Consider the following 23,143-nt stretch of genomic DNA (forward strand, 5'->3'; position numbering starts at 1 on the left):
GGCGATGCACAGGGGCGTGGTGAGCTCGCGCTTGTACTCCAGGGTCCAGAGGCCTGCGGGGAGGGAAGGGGCTGTCAGGTGGGGGGAGGGGAGGACCCGTGGGAGACAGAGATGCAGACAGCAGGGAGAAAGGAAATCCAAAGGAGGACCCGTGGGAGACAGAGATGCAGACAGCAGGGAGAAAGGAAATCCAAAGGAGAGATGAAAAAGGCTGATACTGAGCTCGGCAGGTGGGGTGTGGGGTACTGAGAAGCAACAGGGTTTTGCCAAATTTGGGGGCAACTGGGGAATCGGGTAAGATTCAAGAAGCTGAAAGCTGACCAAGCCGGGTGAACGGTGAGATAATTAAGAGAGGAATTCACATTTTCCAAGCTTGAGGGAAGAAAGTGGGCTGTGGAATTTTCCAGAATCCAGCCCTGTCTCGGTTGAGCCCTGAACTCACCCCTTTATCATTAAGAGGAGACAACAGACAAAACAAACTGACCCACGCATCACCGAGGTTGCTCAAGAAAAGGACTCGGATAAAGTTGAGCTCTCTTGGAAGTGGCTCGGTGTTAGAAGCGCGCTTTGATGTGGTGGGCCACATTCAGCACAATTCTGTTTTGTTTCTTTGCGCTTTTTAGGGGTGTGCGTGTGTGTGGTGTATGGGGTTGCTCTTTCTTGAGGGATGAATGGAGCAGGTGCTATACATTTTACTTCTCTGAAAACTTTGGCACTTTCAAAAAGCCCGTGGAAGGTTGTTAGCGGCCAGGAGCGCTGGTGGAGACGGGGGGAGCAGTCCCTGGTGGGCACACATCAAGGGGCAGGATTTCACATGGCAGGAAGGCCTTCTGATAATGATGGGAGAATCGATACCGTGGCTGTAATGAGCTGCACAGGAGACCCTTTCACAGGCCACCTCCTTTTCGGGACCCATGCTGAGCAGGTTTGAAAGACCATTCATTAATTACCTACTTGCGTGTGGTGCAGAGTCCCTGTCTGCCCCAAGTCCCAAAGGCCCAGCCTGGAGCTTGTTGCTGACTCAGTGGGGACAGTGGGGGCTCGTCATCCCTGGTGTGGCGTGATGGTGGCCAGAGGCGCTGGGGACGTAGGCCCGCGTGGGCTTGGACTGCCCTTCCCAGTACAGACCAGATCTGATCTGGAGGGGGAAGGATGGAGGTAGTTCTTCATGATGGCAATAACCTGCATTCCTTCAGAGGCCAACTCCTGGTTCTTTGATTCTATTCATTTTCCTGGGATATGAAGCCAACCCCCTGCCTTCTCCAGGGCATGTTAAGTTCCAATCCCCACCCCGCCCTCCCCCAGCAGCTCCGTTCACCCACCCTGGATTCCTGAGTCTCCCCGTGGCCTGATGGGAGGAGACCATGGGCGAGCATCTCGCTCAGCCAAAGCGTGGGGCCAGCACCCATCTCCAGGTCCTGGGAGGTGCCGATGAGCTTCTGGGAAGCCTTCAAGAGAACCCGGTTTCTGGGGCAGCTCTCCCTGTCAGAAAGCCTGCAGCAGCTTCCTATGACTCCCACCCTCTGTGCTGGTTCTGCCACCAGGAGGAACATGAATGAAGGCTTCTCTCCATGTGGCACATCTCTCTAAACGCCAGCACCCCCATGCCAGAGCTCCCCTTGGACTGTGAGCTGAATGGGTCCGCATTCCGCTGCAGAGGTGACAGGGGGCCAGCTGCCATGAACCTGCTAGGTGTGCTCGCAATGCTGCCTTACTCATGGCCCCAATCAGGGGGAGCTGGAATTGGCCAAAAGGAAGTTTTCATACAAGAGGGGGCAGAGCATAGGGGGCTACTGTTCTCAAACAGGGCTTAGTCATTTCTGCTGCAGGGAAGTCAGGTGGCTGAGCCGAGAGAGCAGGAAGCCCTGGCCGCGCCTTCCCCCTTTCAAGGCCCGCAGCCAGGCCCGGGCCAGTGCTGATCTTGGGGCAGCCGTTTGCTCGGTGTCAGAGCATGCCCAGTGCTGTAGGCATGCTCTAGCTTCCTGCCTGCAGGTGTGCCCCAGGAAAGCAGCAGAACTTAGGGGTGGAAAGATTAAGGAGGGAAGAAGGAACCAGACTTTGGATCCAGACGAGTGTGTGAAAGATGGGTTAACGTTAATCTCTGTCCGAAGTGGCATCTGAGCGTGCGTGTGTATATCCAGGTCTGGGAAGCATGTGACTTTTACAAAATAAATATGAACTGAGCATTCAAGAAGTTGGCATTCGTGGTCTGGGACAGGTGTTGGAGCTCAGAAGGGCTCAGCTGGGAGGTGGTACAGGCCAGACTAGAAGTGGCATTTGCCCTCCCCACAGCTCTCACCACCTTGCTGGTTGTTACTAACTACTCAGCCCTTTGACAGTGTTTTGGGTTTATTCCCTTCTCCCCGTGTGAGGTATAAACAGGACTGTGTCAGTTCTTTGGAAGCTGACCTTCCGCATTCTTTGCCTGCCAGAGCTCACAAGTCAGGGACATAGGGCACTGGCAGTTGGCCCACTGACCTCACATTCTCAAATCCCCACAGTCTGGCAGAGCTATAGATTCCAACACATGAAACTTCTTGGTAAATATGTTGCGTCTGAACCCATGTTAGGGGGCTGGGGTGTGGGATGTGTGTGTGTGTGTGTGTGTGTGTGTGTGTGCACACCCAATGCTGAGTACCAGCCAAGAAAGCTCAGGATGCAGCCTGGTGGTTGGCAAATGTCTGTACATCCCGGATGGGGGTGAGGGGGACATCTGTCCACTTGGGGGGCTGCCTGCCTGCTCAGCACATAGTGACCATGTCCAGGCAGCAAGAGTACATTCAGATACATACGACACGAGGACCTTTGGTTCTTTTCCCTTTCCTTCCCCATTCTCAGGCTCCCTGACATTCCAGGAGGAGGATCTGCTGAGAGCCCTGTGGTCCTCCCTCTGTTGATGCTGGCTGTGCCCCAGTCACCCCACCGTAGCTGTGGTGTTCACGTATTCATAGAAGGACCTGCACAGAGCTGCGCGCCAGGGCGCAATCAAAGGAGAGACTTTCCTTCTCCAGTTCCTGCCTCCCTGGCTGCCACATGCAGGCACTGGCAGATCAGCACGAGAAACAATGCTCCTGTCTAGAGACGAGGTGGCCAGCAGCATCAGATGGCTATCATTTTGCCTTTCTAATTAGACCTCTCACATCCCATCACCTAAAACCTACATCTTAAAACTGGTGCAGGAATTTCATTGACAGACGTCCTTTCCTCACCTATGTTAAAACACGGTGCCCACATGCCCAGTCTGCACACAGGAGCCAAACATTCTGAGAGAGTGTTAGTAGCTCCTTAAAAAATAAATAACTGTGCCGTAAAGGAGCAGGGGTACCTGACAGTCCGAACGTAGCTGGGGATTTCACCTGCCATTCCATCTCGTCCTTATCGATCTCAAACACCACATTAGCATCCTGGAAGAACTGGTCCATGAGGGGCTTAAGATGCTCCAGGTCTCCCGTGACCAAGGCAGCATGGTACTCAAGCACTGGGGATCCTGCCGTCGCTTGAGGCACTTTTTCCATCTTCTGAAAGATTTGCAGTTTTCCTCTGACTGTCTCTGGCCGTTTCTCCATTGCAAAGTAGTTGATTTCAGAAAAGTTCTTCAGGAAAGGGAAAGATGGTCCTATGGAGTGTGAGCTATTTCTATTGTCATTACTCAATTGTCATCCAGTTGGGGCCCAATGGTGGTGTATTTATAACTCCTGTAGGCTCCAATATGATAATGGTCACTTGATATGACCAGGGTCATGTGACCACTGAGATGCCACGGTGCTCAGCCTTGTGATGATCGAGATGCTAACCCCAGGGACAGACACATCTGTCTGTCTGCACAGTGGCTCTCCACACATCCAGGGCAGACACCCAGCACACACGCTTCCTTGTGAAACCTTCTCTTTTATCTGCCTAAACAGCAAAACCGATGATTCCCCGGCCTTAAGCAGCATTGAATTTACCTGTGTAGGTTAAGTGATCAGCTTGTAAATACGATTTCAGTGACCAAGATGCTTAGCAGATACGTGATATCCTCTCAGGTTTAAAAAATTGTACTGTATTTAGAATTTGGAAATGAAAGTCTTGAACTCAAGAGAAAGAAACAAATATTCATGAAGCATCGGTTGCTTTTTATATATGATTATATCTATTCTTAATAACAACCACAGGAGAGAAATAGCGTGGCTGGGGCTGCTCGGCTGGTCAGTGGCTGAGCTGGGACTGGAGCCCATGTGTATGTGCCTCCAGATCCATTTTCTGACCCCCACGCCACTCTGCCTGGGTTCCAGATGCATCAGGAAGGACCTGCTCAGAACTGGGCCAACACTGGCAGGACCCACTTTTCAGAGAGGACTCTTTGGTGCCCAGAATTTACTCTCCCCGAGGGAAGGTGGTGCCAGTTGAGCAGGACCTACTCTTTGTATGTTAGTGCTGAAAAGGGCGTGAACTGTCACCAGCTGGCACCTTCCATGCCCAGTTTCTGTGTGGCTTGGAAGCTAAGAATGGCTTCTATGTTTATAAATTGTTGAAAAAAATCAAAAGAAGATTATTTTGTGATGTGAAAATTATACGAATTCGAAAAAGCCCACAAGTTTATGCGAATGCCACCATGCTCATGAATTTACGCGTCATCTACTGCTGATGATTTTGAACTTAGAACAGCAGAGTTCAGTAGCCACAGCAGTGACGACATAACAGTCGCCACCCACTTGCTGGCAGCCTTAGACCTGTGGACCCATGGGACCCGTCCTTAGTGGTGTGCAATCAGACCAACAACAGCACAGAAGCAACAGGGAAAAGATTTGAAGTCAAGGAATAGAGTTCATTGGGACAGTACCTCCTGGGTCACAATTGAGCTTCTTAAGTACCCTCTTATCTGATGTCCTCCTCTCTTAGTCTCCTCTGCACACAAAGCTGTCCGGTGACTCCCCCTCCTCTCCCTAAGCTCCCCCAGAGCTATGGGCTTCCAGCCTGAGCAGGCTCTGTGTCGGCACTTTATTGCGACAGTAACTGGGCCTCTGGGCTGCCTGCACTGAGACTTTCTACAACAAAGGGGAGCCCAGCAAAGTACCTTCTGTCTTCCTTAGAACGGGTTGTGGAAAGGTGGAGGGGAAACCACATGAATTTATAGATTAATATAGATATTTTTACCCTTGTCATAGACCTGAGTTACAGGCATAAGCATATGTGCGTGACTGACCCAAGGCCTGGCACTTTCCCCCGATGGTAAAACCCACAGCTCTCTTACAGGAGGGCTGCAGGGGGTGCTGGGGTGGGGAGGGACGTGCTGTATGGCTGGCTATGATGCCTTCATGCAGGCTGTGCCATGACAGCTGAGGGCCCACACTGGCGAGGGACAGCCCTGGCTGGGGCTGGGGGACAACTTGATCATGACCCGAGCTAGCTGCCGTGGGGGCCCTGGGTTTATCTTTGTCATGTCTTTCTGATGCCTCGGCTGAGGCTCAGTCCTGAGGCTGCGGAAGGGCCCACTGGGCTTAGCTCTCAGGGGGCCAGGGTGAGCTGGAGCCGGGGGCTGCTGCTACCTGGGCACCCACTGCAAGTGGCTCTGTGTCCAGGCCTACCCATGCAGGTGGTAGTGTCATTTGCACATAAGGAAACTGGGCCTCGGAAATTCAGGTCGCTTTCTCAAGTTTCTCAATCCTGAGAAGGTCAATCTCCACACACCTAACTGTGAGCATAAGGGCTCCCTACCTTGTCTCCCCATCCCTGTCCCCTGAGCATGCCACACCTCAGCATAGGGATCTGCAGTCCCTTGACTGTGCCTTGACCTCTGGGGACTCCAGGTGTCTGTCCATGCTGTCCTCTCTGCCTGGAATGCTTATGTTCCCCCTTAACCTCCAAGAATCAGCTCAGCCTCCCTTAACACCTATGACTGGTCCTGATGTCTGTCCTGGCACCCTGACCATGCCAGGGGGCACTCTGCTATTACGCCTGGGTTCTTGTCTGTGCCCCCTCTTGACCATGAGCTTTTTAGGGGCAGGGGCTGCTGCTTCATCTTTGTGGGGTTCTCTGTGCCCAGCATGGTGTTCCACACACAGGGCCCCCTCAGTGCAAACAGCTGAAAGAATGAATGGATTGGCCTCTTGGAAATATGCTCAGCCATGTTAGACTTCCTCAGCGGTCCTTCCTCTTCTTGGCTACCTTTTTCTCTTAGAGAAGAACAAGGTGGTAACCTGGACCCCTGGCTGGCCCAGGGCAGGTCTCAGATGCTCGGGGTGGGCTTCTCTGCTCCGCCCAGCTTTCCCCATGTGGAAGATAGCTTATGGTTTCATAAGACGACCTTGGCTGTTGAGTATGCCACAGGACTCTTTGAAACCTCTTTTCACATGTTTTAAAGTTTATGAGGGCACTTCAAAAAGTTCATGGGAAGGTTCATGTTATCTTTTAATTCTATTTTTCCATGAACTTTTTGAAGTGCCCTTGTATCTCCTTCATCCAGATTAGTAGTAGCGAAAGCAGCGTTCATGTTCTCAATGGGAACAGCAGAGATATCTTTTTAAGGGCCCACTGTGTGCTGAGGACACTGCAGAGCACAGTGGAAAACACTGCGGTAAAGAAGATACAGGCCATGTCTGTAAGGAATTTACAGCCTTCACGAGAGAGAAAATGCATTTACATGCATGAAACCGTGCACAGCAGCACCGTGCAGAACTCTCGGCAAAAGTGCACTAGAATAAAACCGTTTACTCTACCCGCTCCTTCCTTTAAATATTCTGTAGTTGTCCTGTTCACTTCAATAGCAATATTAAATTTTCATATTTTTCATTTCTCTAAGCATAGCCATTTTGCCATCTTAGTTTTCTCAGACTGATTGTTTGTAATTAGATACATTCTGAAGGACTTGTTTATGCACACTGTAATGTGATCCTAATTGAGCTTGTGTTTCACTTTAAACTGGAGAATTTTTTTGTACCTGATATAATTCGTCATTGGTTATTTTTAAAAAGGGTGGGACACTGGAGGTAAGTCCAGGGATAAAAGCCATTCCACCCTGCGTTCTATGCTAAATTTAGCTTTCCAAGTGTTATTTGTCAACAGCTCCCTAAATATCCAAGCTTGATTCCAGTGGGTAGGGAGTAGTAGTCAAGAAACAGACTTGGTTCTTTGTGAGAGCTTTAAAAATAGCGCATGGTAGACGGCACTGGTTTTGTAAGTAGGACATGTAGATTACTTTACGGGCATGGCAGAGAGTTGTCTCCCCCCCCTCCCCCCAAACAAGAATAGCCACACTGTTGACTATTACATTAAAAAAACCCCAAAGAAATCTGAAAACCAATCCTTTCATTTATTCATTCCAGTAAGCATTTATGTAACCTTTATTACGTTTTAGGGTGTGTTGTAAGATTTTGGGAATTCAGAAATAAAAAATACAGCACCTCTGCCTGCACAGATCACACAGGATGAAGCACTGGCCAGAGAACCACAACAGACAGACTCTTTAGTCTCCTTTCCCACCTGCTGACCAGTGTCCTTTAGTTTGTGAGTAACACTCTTTCCTGACCCAGTGCTTTCGGTTGGTTCCTTCTTTCTTGCTGCACACTAGTCCTGCCCATCCAGATCTTGCTTGGGTCGAGCCACTTTTATCTTATTTTTATCGTCCTCACCCCTTCTAGCTTAGTCAAAGCCAATGCATAGGTTCAAGATGCAACTAAAGTCTTATCTTTCCTGCCAACTTCAGGAATATAAAAATACAACTTCTTTCAAGAGTGAACTTGTGTATGAAGTTGCTGAACAATTGTCAAAAATCTCTGAGGAATCAGGATAAAACAGAAGAAGGACCAGAAGACAAGAGTTTTAGTGTTTGAATGGGAAAATCATTTGGATTCCTGAGACTCATAAACTTGACGTTAGCCCTGGGCAAGATCCCTAAATGGATTAGGAAAAAGATGGTTTGGAAATATTTAGAAAAGGGAGTGGGGTCACTTGGAGCTCTGTGGGTCACTAGGAACAAGTCAGGGTGGACTAGAAGAATTTTCTCTTTTGACACAGTTATTCATTTATATGCAGAGGGGATATAGGTAACAAGTATGTGTATTTTATCCCACAATGGAAGGTTTCATGAAAATCTTTTGGAGAAGATAGAAAAAAAGAGTCTTTCTTTAGGAAAATCTGGTTAAATTACTCAAACTGGAGAAATAATACACATGCTGCCATCAAAAGAGTGGTTCAAACCTTGGCTTCAGAAATGAATCACCTGGAGAGCTTTAGAAAATACCAATGCCTGGAAAAGGACACTGATGCTTGGATCCCAACCTGAAAGATTCTGGTGTAATGGCTGGGAATGCAGCCTGGGCCTAAGGACCGTCAGAGATTCCCCAGGCGCTTCTAACAGGCAGCCCAGGTTGAGAACCACTGCTCTAAAAGGAAGCCACAGAATCTGCCTTCAGCCCATCCTGTACAGTACACTTATCAGTGATTTGAATGAAAATATGGAAGGGTGGGTACCAAATGGGTGGTATATGCATGACACAATCAGGATTCCAAAAGTTCTCAACAGTCCAGAGCAACGGGCTGATTGAATCAATGCCCCAAGCTACCATTAATATCTCAGGCCCATAGGATCCTGTTGTCCTTGTGAATTGTGTGGCTTAAACTGCACTCACCGCTGTGGGTTCCCCTATTTTTGGCTCTAGAGGTTTCTTTTTCTTGTTTTTAAGCTCAGAAGTTGCTGGTTCTATGGATGTGTTGATATTTATACCCAAACTTAGGTGTCATAAATGTAGCACATTATTTGGAGTTGCTTTAAAATGTTGAAAGTGTCTCTGTAGAGTGTCAGTGAGGTGTCAGTTTAAGTTCAATTGCCCGTGGGATCTTCGGCTTTGTGGAAACGGGATTCCTCTCTAGAATTCCCCAGAGCTCCCGTGCTTTGCCTCCTGGCATTTGCCTTGACCTTCGTGTTTGCAGGGACTGGAAATGTAGCACATTATTTGGAGTTGCTTTAAAATGTTGAAAGTGTCTCTGTAGAGTGTCAGTTTAAGTTCAATTGCCCGTGGGATCCTCGGCTTTGTGGAAACGGGATTCCTCTCTAGAATTGCCCAGAGCTCCCGTGCTTTGCCTCCTGGCGTTTGCCTTGACCTTCGTGTTTGCAGGGACTGGGTAGGTTCTGTCCTGCACCCACACTGGCGCACCCAATCAGCTTATCTGAGTTTTCTCGGTTTGTTTGTTTTCAAGCCAGCCCACCAACAACATCACTTAGTGAGGTTGGCAATTGTACTGAAGATGTGAAAGGGCACATCACGGCGTGCGCAGCCCTATTCCACCCTCCTCCATTTCTGCTTCCTCTCTCTCTGGTGTGACCATTAACATCCTCCGTTTCCCTTTCGCTGTGGTTCCATGCATTCTCAGGGCCTGCTGGGTTTCAGCTTCTACTCCCGGGCACTGGTCAGGCAGGTGCTTATGAACAGATGCAGTGCCCTTCTTGAAAGAGAGGAATTCTGATGGATACAATTTTCTCCAAATCAGGACACCTAATATTTTTAGTTCTTCAGATAAGCTATCAAATGGTACCTATTTGATGGAGGAACCTCATAGGTATGGGTGGACCATGGAAAATCGCTAAGCTAGTGGGATTGCTGTGGCCTTTGGCTGCAGCATGGAGTGAGGTTAGGAAAGAAGACAAAAATCCCAACAGGAGGGGTGCCCAGCTTTTGTCTGGATGACTGAGTACCATAGACTAAATTTCCCCAATAACTAGCCAGGTAGTCGACTGGATTTGAATATTAGTTTGCAAAGAATTATTTTTGGGATTTAAATAATAAGCATAATGTTTTGTCTGCAGGAGACTCAAAAACCAGTTCTTCACAACTGGAGTCTTTTAGTGCAGGTAGCTAATGAGGGAGTTTTTGCCTTTGGATTAAATGAGATAAAAAAAAAAAGGTAACATCCACCTTGAAATTATAATGGGCTATACGAATGATTGTGTTGGAATGGTAATTATTATTTTCTTGTGTATCGGGATCTTTGCTTCCTGCCACTGAATTGATTTTCTTTTCCTCAGAAGCCTCTGAGGATTAGCGCTGCTGGATCAGCTAGCCTGAAATGTGGGACTGGCAGGCTTTACTCCATGGCAGCAACTTTCCATGCGTTCAGGCCAAGAGGTAGAGTTTCTGAGGCAGCGGGATGCCTCTGCCATTTTCTCATGTTTTTTTTGGGAAGGGCAAATGTTTGCATTCTTTCCTAGGCTATTGGCAAATGTCTGACTTCCTTCTGGGGCCAAGTGTCTAAGTAAATGGGCAGACTAGAGCAAGAAGTCATTACCCTGTGGATATCGTGAGATTCTGTGCACACTTTCTTAAATATGCCAATGTATATTGCTGACCTGGTCAATTTTGTACTTCGTAGGGGAACTCTTTTTGTAAATGGCCGTGCACTAAGTCCTATGGGATACTACTGGGCAGCATTACTACCAATTGGCACAACAGCCCCAGGTCTCCTGGTGGACTGACTTTCACAACCTTTTTTCGCCCTTATTCTCCCTATTTAATTTCTGAAAGCCACCCTTCCTTCACCCCCACCATCTGCAGGTTTTTGTTTTTTTTTAATTTGAAAAAAAATTTGAAAGATAAGGAACTGGGCAGGTGTATAATGCTCTGCTTTTATGACTTCTAAGATACATGCACCCACCCACCAGAGTTAGTCACACAGACATTAATATCAAAAGTGTTAAAGTATCTTAACCTCCTCTCTGAATAACAATGTTAGCACAGCACACCTCATTTAACAAAACATTAAAACATTTTACTTCCTCAGATCAAGTGTATCTATTAATAATGACTTAAATTGTCTGTACTGATTTCACATTATTAAGAAATCTCATTCCCATCATGAGATTGGGAAGAACACAACGTGGGGAAACCGCCTCGCTGACTTATTTCCCGACATTGCTACCGAGCCCAGAGCAGATAATTCAAAACAACAAAGTCACTTCTCATTATTAACGTGATCTTATCCAAAGGTCAAGTGCTGGTTTCATTGACAGCCCAGGAGGGCTTTTTTGGAAGCTCAGAAACAAAGGTGCCCTTGAACGCTGCGCTTCCAATGTGGTCCAGTGTGATATGCAGACGCCGCACCCTCGGTGTGCACGACCACAAGTAAATAGCCCTGGAAGGACATTTACAGACTCTGGGGACATTGCTGGAAAGCATCTCGTTGAAGCTTTCCTGACAAAGGTGTCGAAGCTTCTTTACAACTGTCCTGGGGATTTAATTACATGATAAAATTGCAACTCCTGCCTCTTGAGACAAACCGCATGTTCAGACTGATTGTTTTCTATGAATCTCACACAGAGAGCAAAATATTCCTCTCTCGAAGTTGGTTTGGTCTGATTGTTATGCCCCATCATCCCTTACATCCCCGCTGGAAACAAGACCTTTACTGGTTTTGCAGTTGAGGAGGGTGGTCTCCTGGTGGACTCTTTTGGCTACTTTGAGATGCTGCATAGAGCGGAGGGAGGCTGGTTTTGTCTTATGGATTTAAACTTCATTGTACTTATTTTTTTATTGCCAAAAAAATTAGAACTTTAGGAAAAAAACATTATGAGAAAAATAAATGACTACTAAACATATACATGATGTTCAATTTTACTAACATAAAATGCAGGTTAAAATAACAAGAGATCTGTTTTGCCTAACAAATTGTTAAAGAATTTTTTAGAATCAAATTCTAGAAGACTTTAGTGCCACCGATGCTCTCATGGTTTGCAGGTGGGAGGGTAAATTTCTATTCGATTTGGAAACACTATATTGAGTTTACAATCTGTTTTGCCTAACAAATTGTTAAAGAATTTTTTAGAATCAAATTCTAGAAGACTTTAGTGTCACCGATGCTCTCATGGTTTGCAGGTGGGAGGGTAAATTTCTATTCGATTTGGAAACACTATATTGAGTTTACACGTACAGAGCATTTTTCAGGTCCTACAAACATAGAGAGATAAAGAATAGTAATCCTTGCCTTTAAAGAATGTTAAATTTAGTGGGAAAGTTAGACATGGCAACCATTAACTAGCGGGGGAATTAAATCATTGCTGTACAGAGGTGCCGGCGTTATGATTAGAGTGGATCAAATGAGGTATCACAGTGACAGGGAGTAGGGATAGGAGAGGCTTCCTCCAAAGGTGGCATCTGAGCAAAGCAAGGGGGAAGGTGCACGGCCAGGAAGTGTATATTTCTTCCCCACGGCATCTGTTTCCTCCTTGTGACCTGTTGCTGGGGGGAGCTGTGTCCTTGCTGGTGACACTAGCCACGGTGCTATGCTGCAGGGGACAAGGGTGCAGTCTGGAGGGCAGGTGTTCTGAAAATCAGGCAGCAATTTGACGATGTGGAGGAATCAGGCGAGGGGAGATCTGGGTAGGAAATAAAGCAGCTGCAGACAGTGGGCCTGAGGCCCAGAGCTGAGGGGTGGGGCGGGACCTAGACCCTTTGGGGACACAGATCTGCTGCCCAGACCCCAACTGTAGGGAGGACTGTCACCAGCTGTCAGCTCCTCCAGTGCTTGCCTCTGCTGCAGAGAGCAGCCTCACTCAAGTACACCCTTCCCAATGTGGCCATGTCTAATAACAGACCCAGGCACAGGTAGAGACGTCCTGCCATTTCGACCCAATGTGGGAAAACCGTGACAGGTCGTCTCAGCTCCCGAGCTAACCTGGGGGCTGGCCAAGGCATGGTCTAGCCAGTGTCATGGGTCACCTTCTCCCTCCTGCCAATCAGGCTTCTAGGTGTTGATCCTAGCAAACACCCTGGAGCCACAAGCCCCTGAGGCTCCTGAACCCACAGAAGGGTAGGTGGGTGTGTTGTCCCTGTGCATGAGGACAGGGAGGAGCAGAGGCCCAGGATTGATGGTGTCACTGAAACACGGATTAGTCCAGAGTTTCTCAACCACCTGAGGGGAAGGACTAGGGATGTTTTATTTTTGGGGGGTGGGTCCCAATTTGTGGCAGACTGATTCTCTTCCAAATACAATGAAAATTAATTACTGGAAAAAATGAAACGGAAAAAAAGACATATAATCACAAGTCTATGAATCACGCACGTGGATGTTGTATTAATGTGTCAAATTGCTGTAAACATTTCTGCATGCTTAGTGTCAATTTTGGTGCCAAACACTTCCCAGAGCAACACCTGCCTCCCGTCAGGCTCAGAACCGCGCTGTCACCAACCGGTCGCTAGAGTACGGCGTGGGTGAAGGGCGGGGGTGAGTGAGGTCAGGGCACAGCCTTAGGCCCTTGAGTGTCTGCTATGCAATCTAAATAACATCAATCTATGTGATGTTAGACAGGGACACCAAACTTTCTGTAAAGTGCCAGATGGTAAATATTTTAGGTTTTCCAGGTTACACAGTTGCTGGCAACTATTCAAATTTGCCCTAGCAGCATAAAAGCAACTGCAGACAATATGTAAATGAAAGAGCATGGCTGTGCTCCAATAAATCTTTATTCATAAAAGCAGGCAGCTGGCCCTTGCGCCATACTTTGCCTTCCTTTGCTGTGGGCAGCAGGGAAGCCTTGCGGGTTTGTGCGCAGGAGAGTTCCACAACTCACCTCCACATGTCCAACGTACTGCGTCCTCTCTGCACTTTCACCCCTTCACTCCAAGGAAACCTGCCTTTATTCTCAAGGTGAATTCTCAGCAGTAGTGATGGAGCATCCAGGGTCCAGGCACGCACCTGACGCTTTGATCTCAAGTCTGCCCTGCTCCAGGTTTGCTGACTTTCTTGAATCTGGCGATTTATGTCTGTTGCCACCAAATTTGGGAAACGTTTGGTAGTTATTTCTTTAATTACTCTTTTCTGCCCTGTTACCTTTCCCTTCTCTTCCTTGGACTCCAGTTGATATGTTAGACCTTTTCTGTTGTCCCTCAGTCCTGTTCATTTTCAATTGTTTTACTTTCGGTTCCTCGGATTGGACACTTTCTATTGATCTGTTTTTCCAATTTGCTGGCTTTTTCTTCTATCTTTTTTTTTTTTTTTTTTTGTCTTTTGTCTTTTTCCGTGTCCAGCAACGGATCGCAACCCTCGGTGTTGCTCCCGCGCCTCGCTCAGCCAGTGAGCGGGAACCGGTCCACATGTGGGATCCGAACCCTCGGGCGGGAGCGCCGCCGCGCTTCCCAAGCGGTGCACTATCCAGTGCGCCACCGGGCCGGCCCCTTTTTCTTCTATCTTGTTCCACCTGCTCTGAAGCCCATTGTTGCCTGGAGCAAGACAAACAGTAGCAATGTTCCTTTATGTTTGTTTGCTTTTTTTCAGGTGCGCACACTGTATTGCCATCGGGATGCTACTAGTAGAAGGAAGGGAGTGGGGGTGAGAGACAGCTGGTGTGTCTCCTGGCTCCCGTCTGTCCACCTCTGTCCTTCCGGTCTACCCAAAAGACTTTTATGTTTTTCCCCCAAATTAGATAATCTCATTCCTTTGCTGGATGGCTTCTTACTGCCTTTCCAGATCAATGTAAACACCTATGTCTAGAATCTGTTGCCTCATACAGTATAACCCCAACTTCTTTGCTTGGATTTTCCTTTCTCTTTTGATTTTCCACACCCCAAGCTCCAGTTGGGACCCACCGCACTGGCAACGTGCCATGTGAACCCTGTGTGTGCTTCTGTGCCCCCTTTTTTGTGTTCTCCACCTTTCGAGCCCAACCTCTCAAGAGCACGTTCATCATTCCAGGGCCAAGCCAGGAGATTCCTAAAACATCCTCCATATGCTTTTTGGTCCATAAATGTTTGTCATACTTCTAGTATTTGCCAGGATAAGGCAAATAAGACCACCCTAGCCCCTGTTCCATATCCAGGTGCTGTAGTAGGTATGGGAAATTAGACTGGGAAGGTAGAACCAGGCTACAGAGAGTGTGTTTGCCATTTCCAATGAGTTCTTTTGGAATGTTTATTTCGCAAGCAGAGCGCTCCATTGCAGGAAACCAGTGTCGTCTTGGAGAGGTAGAGAAGCTTCTTCACCATTAGCCTCATATCTTTTTGTTCTTTCAAAACTCTGCAGTGTGCTTGGGAGTGATGCTAATGGAAGTATGTCATCAGCATACATTATTTCTTTATTAGCCTGTTTCTCAGTTTTGATCCTGAAAATACCCTGATTTAGTCTAATTGCAATTTCACTGTGTTCCACAGGCAGTGACGGTTCATACTGGCTGGAGCTGAGATCCGACCCTGTAGGATTTTTCTTCCTGCCCATGTGCCTTTGAAACAGGACCATTAGCTCTGAGGCATGCATCTCATCTTAGCACAGCGCGATCCAACCTGCTTCTGGGGAAAAAAAGAACCTAGGGTGTGTGTCTTGTAGAAAGCAGAGAAATATTTTAATTCTAGGTGGTGGGAGATATTTTTCTGTATCTATAGCAAGGGCTGCTGGTGCAGCCATTTTATTCCCAAATAATTTAACTATATTCAAAGATAATCTGATGTTATTGTAGGAAAGTGTATTTCTAATAAATTCCACTTGATCTGGGTGAATCAATTCAGGCAGCGCATAATTGAGTCTGTTAGCAAGGACTTTAGCAAGAATTTTGCAATCAGCGTTAATTAAGAAGATGGGACAATAATTTGTGCATAATTCTGGATCTTTTCCTGGCTTGTGAATCAAAGTAATAAGAGCGATGCTCAGGCTGGTGGTGAGGTAGTGTCATTAGGTGCTGATTTATAAGTACTTAGAAAGGCTTAATTTCATTTTGCTTCGAGCAGGGTCTCCCTGCCCCCACATCCCCTGGCAGGGTGAACAGCAGAGGTGGCAGAGTGCCTGTCCTCCTTCCCTGCCATGGGATCTTCTACTTGCCATGGCCATATTTATTCTCCAGCCAAGCACCTCACTCACTCCATGTTGTTTTCAGAGTATTTCTGCTGAATTATCTGAAGCCAGGGACTCCATGCTATCGATAATGCGTGTGTGTGTGTGTGTGCATGTGTGCATGTGTACGCGTGCGCCTGTGTGCGTGAGCATGCGTGTGCAAGTGTGCACACTTAATGTCAAGTCAAGGGTTGTACACGGCTTCAGTGGAGAAATGTTTTTCATGAATCTTCCTGCAAAATGTCTCCGGGTGAGCAGGCAGCAGGAGCCCTTGACTACAAGTCAGGAATTCGGAGGTATTTTTCTGCATGGGAAGTATCAGGTAAACGTATCATATACATATGCCTGGTTTATGCTCGCTTCTAACTGGCTGTTGACCAGTGAGTGAACACATATGAGCCTCAGTGTGCCTGTTTGTAAACTGCAGCCATAGGATGAAGTGTAGGCGTCTCAGAATGCTGGAAGAGCATTGGATTTCCACCACCCGTTTGCTGCGGGACCTCAGGGGTGAGCCTGGCTTTTCTCAGCTGGAAAAGTGGAAAGATAACAAACGGCCCTTGGGAAACCATCGGTCTTGCTGCGTGGTCAATTCCCCTCTGTCTCCATGTAGGGTGATTCTAGGTCTCACATGCCCTGGTCTGGGGACTTAGTCTCCCCAGACCCTGAGCCAGGCTGCTGCTTACTCCGTGGAAAGATAACAAACGGCCCTTGGGAAACCATCGGTCTTGCTGCGTGGTCAATTCCCCTCTATCTCCATGTAGGGTGATTCTAGGTCTCACATGCCCTGGTCTGGGGACTTAGTCTCCCCAGACCCTGAGCCAGGCTGCTGCTTACTCCATGCCTGCACTCCTAAAGCCGTCCCCCACCCGCCGTCCAGGGACCCTTCCCTGTCTAGTTGACCTGGAGCCAGCAGGTGCAGCCCTTCCTTTGAAGGCACAGTGGGGTCTGCACAGGCCCCTGCTAGGATACGCCCTTCTGGTCAGGCGAGTGTTGCTAATCTCCTCCACAAACACAAATTGTTGGTCTTACAAGCCTGGTGAATCCAATCTGCTCAGTGCCTTAGAGATGATCCAGACCAATCCATTTTTTCCAATGGGGCAATGAAGGTTCCGAGAGGTGGACCGACACGTTCTGGCAGGTGGTGGCGGAGCCCGCAGGAACCCAGCTGCCTCGCTGCTTGTGTGGCCGGCCCATTGTCACCCTGCATCTGTGAGGACCCCCTCGTCATTGTGGTATAGTAGGGTTCCTCTAAGGCAGGAGCTGTGCTCATCCAACTTACATTCAGCTGTTTGTTTTGTCCTGAAAGACGTCCCTGCAGGCATAAGGAAGGATGACTGACTCAGGGAACCGAGGACATGGCCCTGCGGCAGGGTGCGCCCGGTGTCAGGCCTGGGAGAGAAGTCGCCTTCTGCAAACGGACCCCCTTTTCCTGCGTGTGCACATGTCCAGTGCACGTTTACCCATCCCACTCCCCGTCTATACATGCTGCTGGTGAGGTCTCTTAATAAAAACCCAATTAGTATTTCTTTAACTTTCCCCGGATGCTTAAATACCATTACCCCAAACACAACATAATGCCTCTATTTTTCTATTTCAATCAGGAATTCAAGTAGCATCTTGACTTGTATATAACATATCAGCCGCAAAATCATGGAATGCTGACATCCTTAATAATAGCAATTAGTAATCAGTTGTTTCTTAAGTAGTTTGATTACGCCAGTTGCCAAATTGTACAGTTGATGCGTTTGGGGGGCAAGATAGTCTCGCCACCCTCCCGCAGCCGTCCTTTCTCCCTCTCTGGGTTCCCTGTGGCTAGTGAGCCGATTGGTATTGGAAAGAGGCGAGGATGAATAATGCAACTGTTGCTAATATTAAACAGTAGAGACGTGTCTTTAGCAGAAAGTAGAGTTACATATTTCTTTGCAGAAAAATTAATCCCAGTAGTCTCTGTGGAAATGCATTTGTGCCCACCCAGCTGAATGTTAGCAAAGGAGCTTGGCCAGCCCATGCCAACCACTGCACCCAGACTTTGAGCTTCTCAGGGCTGAGACCCCGGGCTAGGCTCTTCATCCATACAATCAAGCTTCTTGCTCTGGAGGAGGTTGTATTTGAGTTTGAAATATCCGGTGGGTGTTTAAAAAGTAGCCCAGGAAGACCACGTATTTCGGTAACAAATAGAGACAAAGGGCATTATGCCCTCATGGAGGAAAGAGGTGAGGTTGCTGCCCAGGTGGGCAGGAGCAGCCTTGCAGTGGAGGTGATAGGATAGGATAGCAGAGGTGAGCAAAAGAGGTTTAGTCCTGGCTGGGGCTCCTGTTAGGTGGAGCTGGAGGCTCAGCCCCGTCCTCTCTCACACACACGGGCTGGTAGGCCCCAGACCCCATGCCAGGGCTGAGCTGTGAATCGAGGGGCTCCTCAGGAGGAGCACTGAGTCAACAACACGGGAAGGACCCAGGTTCCTCACGTGGGTGACTGAAGCAGAGGGCAGTCCAGAGCCGGGTGGGTCTGACTGGGTGGCTGAGTGTCGCTTAGAAGCTTCCAGGCCCTTCCCAGCATCCTGCCAGGCATCCCGCATCCATCCTTGCGGCAGAGCAGGTGTCTTTGCAAGGGCTCGGGTGAGTCTCCTCCTTAAGGGAGTCCTGACTGATGAACTAGTCTCCTGCCCGATGCCCACCTCAGGAGGGGATATTCGGGTATATTCTGCACTTTGCCCCATTATCTGCTGGGGCTGGATTTTTCAGTCCCTTTGTCTTCTGCCTGCACAAAGGGGGCATATGTGTGCCTGAGGGGGCTTCTCCAGAAAAAGCCGTTTCCAGCATTTTCACAGCTGGTGCCTCTTTCTCTCTATGCCTTTTTTGTGATGCTGACCTGGACGCTTTGAAATAAATTATTTTTTCTTCTCTTCCACTTGGTGGGAATATAAGTTTGCAGGCCGGTGAGCATGGTGATTCCGCAGCGAGACGCAAGGTCCTTGCGTGTTTGTGTTAAGCAGACAGAATCGTCACTTTTTCTTACTTTTGCACATTGTCATCTTTTGGACGATACCTGGAATTCTGTCAACCAGGATTGTCTTTGGGATGGAAAACTCGTCCCTCTTCTTTCCCCAGAATACTTTTGCCAGCATGACGCTGGGCTCGTGCCCTTCAGGCCTGGGGGGTGTCCCCGGCTCCACCCCCTGGCCTGGCCCGGCCTGTTTTCTTGCTTAGTGCTTTGCACTCATCCTCCCAAGGATCTAGATTCTGTACAGTGCCCACTCCATACGGGCTGCATTTCAAGGCTATTGCCACCAATTGTAACCACTGTTCAAAAATTCTGAAGACACCACATGTACATTTGAGTCCACACAGCTCTTGTTCTATCAGGGATGTGCCCGAGGATTTGGGCTTACCTTGAGAAAGAGACCATTCACTCCTGCACTCAGAGAAAAGGAACACATGCCCATTTTAGTGACAGTGAGTCTTTGGGATCATGGCCTCAGAGAAGCATGAAGAAGGAAGGACCCTACAGGACAATCCAAGCCAGCGGTTCCCAAGAGTGTCTGCAAATCACCGATTCCACCTGTCGTCAGCAGACGTGAAAGCACAGTTCTGGGGTCAGATAAGAAACCACACCAAGTGCAATTGCCGTTCTTAAGTCCCTTTGTGGTGTGAGCACTCTGAGCCTTTCAGACGCCCTGTGCCAGTCTCTGAGAGTGGGACCCCGCAGGGAGCCATCCCCAAGCTCCTTCTGCTATGGAGCTTTTCTCAGGAAGCTTGCAGACCTCTGTTTGGGAAGCACTAATCTAGTTTCATACCCTAGTTAATAGGTGACGATACTGGCCCAGAGAGGGTAAGTAACTTTCCGAGGTCACACAGCTTGTTGGCAGCAGAGTCCAGGCTTGACTCCAAGCCTCTCACTCATGGCTGGTGCCTCGCCTGGTGGGTCAGAACCCGCCCGTGGTGATGTCGACTGGGCTGAGCACTCCTGGGAGGGAGTTATGTGTGTTGTACGTGCTCATATTCTTCACTTTCCACACTGCTATGCACAGAATCACAACTCAGTAAATTGTCATAATCATAGATTCCTCTATTTTCTTTTCTTTTCTTTTTTTTTTTGCAAGCTCCCCCCCATGAAGATTCCTTTATTTTCTATCTTAGCTGGTGGCACTGTCCTCTATCACCAAGACTTACCTGCTGCACTCCTAAATATTTCTCCTTTTGTCACTATACTTTGTGTCTGTCCCACTGCGTTGGCTTAGACCCTTGCTGTCTCACCTGTGCAACTGCCTCCAACCACCTCCTAACCAGACTTACTCTCCTACCCTTTCCTTGTCTCCTTCAAATCCTGTTGTCTCATCTTAGCCAGAGCAGCACACCCAAAATGCAGGTCTGACCACGTTGCTGCCTCAGCCCTGGGGATGAGGTCCAGCCTGCTTTCTCTGTAATAAAATCATTGACAACAAGATGCGCTCTGGGATCACACGCTTATTCATTTAGCTCACAATCAGCCTGAGATGAAACAATCGGAACAGACCCAAGCACTTAAAATATGTCATCAGCATCAAATTGCCCCTGTCCTCCCGAATTGTATCATTTAGTAGGGAAAAGTACATATGTATATAATTTATCACTTAATGGATTCATTGTGGAAGAGAATGTAACTTTCCTAACTCAAATTTCATTGCTTTCAAGTGTTCAGTACAGTGATGGGGACAGTAAAGATTTTGCAAGGCAATTAGTAATGTGAAAAGAAATAACATTTCAGATTGAGGATTCCAAACACATGAATCAGCAACGGACTGGGACAGATTTGCAAAGGGAGATGTGTAGTGAGGATGCTTGCTCCAGTCAGAAGCCCAGCAGAAAGCAGGCGGCTGAACACAGGGCGTGATGAAGGTGGGCAGGGAGAGAGAAATAAGCTAGGGTGGCAGCAGCCACAGGCAGAGGCCTTTCCCATCCCTGTGCCTGGAGGGACCAGCAAGGAGGTAGGAAGTGCCAGCCAGGAGTGGAGCCTCAGCAGGAAGTTGTTGCTAAACCCCAACAGCGATCTGGAGCAGATACCCTGCCTTCTCTTCTTCTAGCACCTTCCATCAGCTGCACCCAACAAGAGTCAGAGGGCAAGAGGTGGATTGATGCAGCTCACAAAGATCAGCCTCCTGGGGTGGGCTGGGGCAGGGCAGGGCTGGATTGCAGCAGATGCAAACTCTGTAGCTCAACACCCCAACCGATTCTGCCCCCCGCGCCCCCCAGGGCACTCCTGAAGAGATGGGATGTACCAAGTTTTGCATCATGGCTCCTGAACCCATGGACCCCAGATATTAGGAAAACCAAGGTAAAGAAGCAATGGGAGCAGCTGTCTCCCTAAAGCCCACAGCAGTGTGCTTAAGTCCCCGCTGAGAGGCAGCCTGGGAAGTACTCCCGACGTCACGGATCCCCCTGACGCTCCAGTCTCGGGCTGCTCTCTGCATCACACGCACAGCTCCCCACGTCACGGATCCCCCTGACGCTCCAGTCTCGGGCTGCTCTCTGCATCACACGCACAGCTCCGTTCCCTAGTATCAGCGTCCCATGTGGGTTTCCTATCGTGCTGCTCCTGCATGTTGTGCACACGTGTGTGCATGCATGCATGTGTGAGCACGTACCTGTGCGTGCATGTCTGCACATACATGCACATGTGTCAGAAGGGTGTCTGTCTAGTGGGTGGGGAGGAGCCCTCAACATCCTGGACTGACACTGTGGGGGCACACTTGACATGCTAGAAAACAGCATAATGCAATTAAAAGTAGATCATAGTCAGGGAAAACACTTTCAGCAAGTACAACAAAGGGGTTATATCTATGGTATTTGAAGAAGTCCCACAAAATGACAAGAAAGATTCAAAGAGATGGGGAGATACTGCTTTCTCAGGGACCCAAATAGACAAGTCGCACGTGAAGAGGCCTCCACAGAAGAACAAAATCCTGTGGACAAGACTTGGTCCCAACCAGTGAAGCCAGGATGGGCAAGCGGGTAGTGAAGAATTACCAGCTACACTTATTAAATCTGCCATTGAAATGTGGATATTCATCACCGGCAATGCTCATTGTGGATAAGGTTCTGGTGAAACACATTCCCTCACAGCCAGAGGGAATAGAAATCCTTCTGGAACACGACGTGGAAATGTACTGCAAGAAAATTTTACATTCTTGTTCCAGTAACACCTCTTTTAGGAATTTATCCTAAGGCTGTAACCCCAAATAAGAAAAAAGACATACAAATGCTAATAAAGATGCTAATTACAGCATCATTTATAATAGTAAAAATGTAAACAAATCCCCTCCTCCTGTAGGCATTTGGCTTAAGTATTTGTGATTAATCACCTCAATAGGTGACTGAAATGAGAAATATGTAGCAACATGGAAAGTACTTTAGATTTAGATTTTTTAGATTTCCTGAGAGCAGAGGACAAAAATTATGTCTAGGGTGTGGTTATGCGTAGGTGAAATTTCCACATGCACAGGGACAAGCTTGGAAGAAAACGGGGACATGAGGACAGCTGCTATGTCAGGAAGGTGGCACCAATGATTAATTTTTCTGTTAAGAATTGTTTCTGTGTTGTGCTGTACTTGTGTACACAGTGTGTGTGGATGCGTGCACGCATGAGAGTCGGGTCCCAGCGTCCACCGTTTGCCCTCTACCCGCGGGAGTGGCCCACCCCTGCCCGTCACTAGCAGTCCTGCTGGAGGGCAGCAGACTTTCTGGTTACCTAGCAGCACGCCGGGGGGCAGCTGAGCCGCAGGGTCTTTCATCCAGTCGTCGTTGGCCAGTTCTATCACGGCGTCCACGGGCTTCACTTCAGTGCAGATCAAATCCTGCACCGTCCCCTCATCCCTGGCATCCAGGGCGGACTTTAATCTTTTCACTAAATCTGAGTTGAGCGGGTAGTCAGGAAGGTAATCAGAGCTGGACATTGCAATGTCGTTTGTGTATTGACCAACCTTCCTCGCTTCTTCTAAACCGAGTCCAAGGTTAGCAGCTGTCCCCAAGAGTGGCGTGGCCGTGGCTATAAATAGAAGAGACGCGGCTCCTGTTACAGTTAGGGGAGAGCCACTGGCTGCCAGGGCGACATGAAGTCATCTTTGCAAAGGCCTCAGGGAAGAAGGATTCTTCTAGAGAAGGGGACATAGACATGTTTGTGAGGGGGAGAAGAAGACGGGACACCATTTAAAAAGAACAGTCCCCTAGGTATTGTTGAATAATTCTTCTTTTATCAAATGTGAGGCTCTAAACTGAAACTTTCAAAACCTTGTCCCGAGGTTGGCTTGGCACCTCTGTTCTGTCACAAGCCGCGCTCTCTAACGCTGCACCACACGCCCTCACCTCCTCTGAAAGGGGAG

At 48.3% G+C, this 23,143-nt stretch overlaps 1 protein-coding gene across 1 annotated transcript in view; it reads right to left on the reverse strand.

The window, feature by feature from the left end:
• Positions 1 to 22,717, reverse strand: part of ASB18 (ankyrin repeat and SOCS box containing 18) — a 72,087-nt gene extending 49,370 nt beyond the window's left edge. Inside the window, exons 1-2 of the mRNA XM_008574662.1 lie at positions 22,513 to 22,717; positions 4 to 53 (exon numbers count right to left, since the gene is read on the reverse strand). Of these exons, the coding sequence (XP_008572884.1) occupies positions 4 to 53; positions 22,513 to 22,717 (255 nt within the window). The remainder of the gene's footprint in view (positions 1 to 3; positions 54 to 22,512) is intronic.
• Between the last annotated feature and the right edge of the window lie 426 nt (positions 22,718 to 23,143).

Source organism: Galeopterus variegatus, unplaced genomic scaffold (genome assembly GCF_000696425.1).
Source record: "Galeopterus variegatus unplaced genomic scaffold, G_variegatus-3.0.2 Scaffold57, whole genome shotgun sequence".
Lineage (NCBI taxonomy): Eukaryota > Metazoa > Chordata > Mammalia > Dermoptera > Cynocephalidae > Galeopterus > Galeopterus variegatus.